The 5,993-nt window shown below is 34.4% G+C and overlaps 1 protein-coding gene across 1 annotated transcript in view; it reads right to left on the minus strand.

Moving 5' to 3' along the window:
- Positions 1–5,993, minus strand: part of LOC107570626 (ATP-binding cassette sub-family A member 1) — a 128,946-nt gene that overhangs the window by 12,696 nt on the left and 110,257 nt on the right. Inside the window, 3 exon segments of the mRNA XM_071582353.1 lie at positions 4,221–4,250; positions 4,398–4,539; positions 5,386–5,492. Of these exon segments, the coding sequence (XP_071438454.1) occupies positions 4,221–4,250; positions 4,398–4,539; positions 5,386–5,492 (279 nt within the window).

Raw genomic sequence — 5,993 nt, forward strand, 5'->3', positions numbered from 1 at the left:
CACACACACACACACACACACACACACACACACACACACACACACACACACACACACACACACACACACACACACACACACACACACACACACACACACACAGTGTATCTATCAATATGCATAATGCAAAGAGAAGCACCTCAAATAGTCTTATGCTACAGCCCAGCGCAGTCACATGACCTCATTATGCTGCATACGTAAATGAGTGAGTGTCATCTCATAAATATGATTGTTTTGCATGTTTATTAGGTCGGATTTGCATACTATACACAGTATGCATACTATATAGTAAGCTAAATTGATGACATGTGACCTTTGACCCCATATGACAGAATCACTACATGATGACCGCTCTGTCCTCTGCGCTGATTCGGAGCGGGACGTACACCTGCCTCGTAATGCTGCCTTTAATTAGCCTCCGCAGAGAGCCAATCAGGAGTTATTCTGCGGGTTATGAATGTGGATTATTTCATATGAGTCTCTGTCAGGCGGAATGAGATTTTAATGCCAGCAAACAGAGGCGCGTGTGTGCGCCGAATGTTAAATCTGCCTGGAAATACATTCAAAATGTCCCGCGAGTGACCTCGAGTCCTGTGTTCTTTTCTTCTTTAATCTTTTCTATCACTATTCGGCTGTTCATTTTATCCTTAATCCTCAAGGACGTTCTCTCATCTGTGTGTGTGTGTGTGTGTGTGTGTCAGCTGTACTTTGTGAATAAAAGTGTCCCTAGCTACATCTCTAAGTAAAACGTCCCTTTAGAGACTAGGTAGAAATGATTAATAATGCAATACATAAAGGTCAAATCATATTTTCATTAACGTTTTCTTCCAGGCTTCAGGTAATGGTTGAGAATAGGTGTAAATCCACAAATGAATGCAAGGAGACTCACAGATGCAAATCAAGTGAGGCTGACTTTTGTGGACTCGCATGCATTTATGTTTATTTGTGGAGTTTGAAATGTTCTCGCACGGGAATCCACAAACAGGCCCCACCCACTTTATACTACAGCCAATCAGATTCCAGCTTTGCGATTATATGCATATTACGCTGACTAATCGCTCTCCTTCTGGGAAGTTCCTATTTATGAGTTGGGAAGTCATAATTATGACTGTGTTGTTTTATAGTTTATAGTTTTCAAAATATTATGTTATATATTATTTTTTTGTATTTTCTGTTTTTGTTTTCATTTGAGTATTTTGTATTTCATTTTAATTTTAATTTTAATTTTGTTGTGTGTTTGTCATTTTATTATTATTATTATTACTATATATTTTTTTATGTGTCTATATAGATTTTTTTTAAATCAGGGTTGTTATAGTTAACTAATACCATTTTTATTTTCATGTGGTTTAATTTAATGTACTAAAATAAGTAAAAAAATAAAACTTAAATAATAATTAATAAAAACTATATAGATATAAAAAAAAATTAAAATACAAACCACAATAAAATTACAAAAAACGAAATGAATAAAAAAACAGAAAATAAAAATATTATTATTTTAATATTAACAATATACATTCATACTGTTTTATTAATTATCATTTCAGTTTTGGCTTTAATTATGTTAGGACATCAGCTACTAAAACAAGTTTTTGTTACACAGTTACATTTTATTTTAAGTGTAAATAATTGTATTTTTAGTTAACTCTAATAACCCTGATTCGAGTCACTTTGGTTGGCGCAGGATTGCGACGCACCTTTTCTGCATAAAATTGAACTTTGAGATTTTTTACTGTACATTTACAAAAATAACGAATAAAGAATGTGATCTGTTTTTATATTTTTATTCAGTTTATTACGGTGCCGTAAACTGAATTATGTATTCTATCATCACTGCACAATACTAAGGTATTTTGTACATGCAACTTAGAGAATTGCATTGCAAATTTGCCATTAATACAGATGCTGCATTTATTGAGTCTGGCATGTTCTCTCACTGACATGCACACGCTATTTCCAATTTGTAATAGTGACTCTGTGGTCACATTCATGTATTAACTCGTAAATACGGTCTTTCCGGGCATGACTTGAATGCACCAATAGCTCAGACGAGAGCAGCAGCAGCAGACTTCAGTTTGGAGCTCAAATCGGTCTGTTTTATTTATATTCTGCTGTTAGACGTGTTTGCACTGTTAGCGCTCACACCAGCCAAACTGTAAAGCGTCTGAGTCTCCTGAGTCATATAATTATTTCTGTGGGTGTGAAGAAACATTAATCAGTGCGAACGAACAATCAACACAACCTGCAAACGGCCATCACATTTTCATATCTCGATAATAGCTGAAGCTTTTATTGTTGTACTGTACTGCATTAAAAACAGGTATTTGTTTGTTTATTCATTTATTCTGTTGTTGCTGTTTGCTGTTTTAATGACAAGTTTTAATTATTGGTCTCTGAAAAGCATTAAAAAACCTAAATGAACAAATAAATCAATAAATAATATGATCAGATAAATATAGTCAAACAACTGCTTATATATATATATTTTTTTATATTTATATTATATTTATATATAAACCGCACATTAACTAAAACTTTACAGAAACTCAGGTTTTCATAATGTTTATGCAAATTATTTATGCGCTATTAAAAAAAAATTCTTGTTCATATTTACTTAAAGTAAACATTTTCTACAATACATTTTTTTTATTTGACTTGGCTTTAATATTATTAGTAGTTCAGCAGTATTTTTGCACACAAATGTTCTTTAAAAAATGAAAATATATAAATCATCGTTACTTTTGGTTGTTTGCCTTGTATATATTGTATATACAAGTTTGGGATCAGTTCCGATTTTTTATTTTTTGAAACAAATTAATACTTTTACTCATCAAGCACAAACTAAATTGATGAGAGTAAATACATTTATAATGTTACAAAGATTTCTATTTCAAATAAATACTTTTTAAATTTTTTTACTTTCTATCATCAAAGAATCCTAAAAAAGTCAAATGAATCATGGTTTGCACAAAAATATGTTTTCAACATTTCTCGAGCAGCAGATCAGCATATTATACTGATTTCTGAAGATCACATTTTTTTACTTTCTATCATCAAAGAATCCTAAAAAAGTCAAATGAATCATGGTTTGCACAAAAATATGTTTTCAATATTTCTCAAGCAGCAGATCAGCATATTATACTGATTTCTGAAGATCATGTGACACTGAAGACTGGAGCAATGATGCTGAAAATACAGCTTTGATCACAGAAATAAATTACAGTTTAACAGATATCCACAAAGAAATCAGTTTTTTAAATTGTAATAATATTACTGTATTTTTGATCAAATAAATGCAGGCTTGGTGAGCAGAAGAGACTTCAAAAACACTATAGAATCTTACCGACCCCAAACGTTTGAACAGTAGTGCATCTCCTCTGTTTGTGGTCCCGCTTTAGTCCCTATGTTTCTGCATCAGCCTGCTTTCTGACTGCGCGCGTCAGATTCAGACTGTGTTTTATTGATTCGTGTAGACGTTGCTCGGTCTGGACTCTTCTGCTTGATTTCTGTCGCTGCGGCTCAGACTGAGTTTTTTTTTATTGGGACTCTGACTTTCAAACAAACCTCACCTCACTGTCTTCACATCTGAACCCTGACATCGTCCCTCCTTCAAACGTTACGCTTGTTTTTGAGTTATTCTCCGGTCTGATTTTGCTCAGACATCTGATCAGCTTTCAGACAGGTACTTGCACATTTTATCGCTGGATTTGTTGCCGTGTTCATTAAACCAACAACTGAAAATCAGGTGCTCAGAGGAGATTCAACTAAAAAATAAAAATAATAATAAAATAAAAATGTCAAACTACAGAAAAAACTGCAACACTCTACACACATAAACTTGACTTCTTTAAAACGATGTTTTCGGCAAACTTTCTGATGAAGGCCTTTAAGCTGAAGCAATCAAATCAAGTTTATGTTTGTAGAGAGATATTAAAAATCATTGCCCAGTAAATCACAAAAGACTGAACAAATTAAAAATATATATTTTAGGGGGATAACATTTTGATAAAATCTATTTTAATATATATATATATATATATATGTGTGTGTGTGTGTGTGCCCTTTGAATGTTGTTGTGTAGCTTATGTGCTGCTGTTATTTGAATGTGTGTGCATGAACACAGTTTGTTTAGACGAATCAGCACTGATTATGTGAATGGGACGGCTGAAGTGATTTGGAGAGCCAGGTGTGTGTGTGTGTGTGTGTGTGTGTCTTACGAGGAAGACCAGAGGAGGGCAGTACAGTATAAAAACCATTACGCCTATGGAGAGTCCCCACAAACCATAAAAACAAACTGTAGTGTGTGTGTGCACATAAACACACACACACTTCATAGACAGAGAGTGAGTTTCAGACAGAAAAATCAATGGTCTACAAAATCCAGGCTACGTTACCATGGAAACCTCTTTTTGGGGAACCCCGCGGAGTCGCGCGTAGAACTCCAGGTGTTCTCGTCCCGTCAGAAGCTCATCGATCGCATCGAACTGCGGACAGTAGCCCATATTCTGCTGCACCAGCTGCAGGTCAGTGCGGATGCTGAAAGTTCAACACCAAAACACCTCAGAAACTGCATAACAACACACACACACACACACACACACACACACACAGAGGTATATATATACTGTTTTTTTCTGTTTTCATTAAAATATTAAAGTTTTAGTTGTTTTGTTATATTTCAGTTATTTTAGCGCATCAAGTTAAACAATAAAAATGAGAAATTATGCTTTGGCAACTAGCTGAAATTACAAGTTTTTTTTTTGTTTTTTTTTGCATAATTATAATGCATCATTATTATATACATCATATAATAGTTGCTGTTAATAGTGTCTGTTTGATTACGTCTTTAATTGATTTTTCCGTACATTTCTGCCATACGTACGTTAACTGACAGTCACCACTGATAAGCTACCACTAAATAATGTAGAAACTTCATTTGTTGTAAAGTTGCTTTGCAACGATTTGTATCGTGAAAAGAGCTATACAAATAAACTTGAATTGAATTTAAAATTTTAATTATTATTATCGGTTATAATGTAGTAAAGTAATGAAAACGATTTTTTTATGGTTTATTTTAGTTCATAATAATAACCCTGGGTAAAAAGTACCACTCATGCTCTCAAAACAAATAAACTGGTTATTTAAAAAATGTGATGCTCCTACTAAAATGACAACATTCTCCTATACATGTAAAAGGACATTTACATATCAAGCCCCTCCCCTCTGGATTCCAAAGATTAAACTATTTAGTTTAACCTCCCGAGGTTGAAAATAAACACGTGAATATTAAGTGCATCCTTTCGCTGAACAATAGTGGAAACAACAACATCAACATCAAGAAGACTAGACGTGTAACAGCAGTGATTTTCCAGAGGGACTCACCTGTATCCGTTCAGGAAAGCGTCTCCGGCCGTCGGGCTGATGTCTCCCGTCAGCATTTTAAAAGTCGTAGTTTTACCTGCACCATTGATCCCCAGCAAACCAAAGCACTGCAAAACACAATCATTATTCACAGCACAAAACAACCTCATGAAAAGAACACAACATTCATTCCTGTGCCGATGTATTACATATTGCACAGCAGTTAGCAGCGTTTCATTCGCACTCATTGGATGTTGTTTAATTGACAGTTGAGACGGGACGCATCGAAACGCATGTGCTTTTTTAAAATAGCCAGCTGCCTTTATTTGATTGATAGATGATGGCTGGTGGTATCAGGGAAAATACATTCTTAGTTACAGATCATTTCATTAATATTTTCTGCCCATTTTGAGACATTTTAAATGCATAGATCTGCTGAAAGTCATTCCATGGAGGCAGACGTTGTTTAAAGACCTTTGGTATTATGCACTTATTAAAAATGAGACACTTTCTTCTTATTAGTGCTTAAATACATTTTTCATTTCATTTCATGTGTGAGTGTGTGTGTGTCTGTGTGAGTGTGAGTGTGAGTGTGTGTCTGTGTGAGTGTGTGTGTCTGTGTGAGTGTG

The sequence above is a fragment of the Sinocyclocheilus grahami genome, unplaced genomic scaffold (assembly GCF_001515645.1).
Source record: "Sinocyclocheilus grahami isolate Dianchi unplaced genomic scaffold, SAMN03320097.WGS_v1.1 scaffold1485.1, whole genome shotgun sequence".
NCBI classification, from domain to species: domain Eukaryota; kingdom Metazoa; phylum Chordata; class Actinopteri; order Cypriniformes; family Cyprinidae; genus Sinocyclocheilus; species Sinocyclocheilus grahami.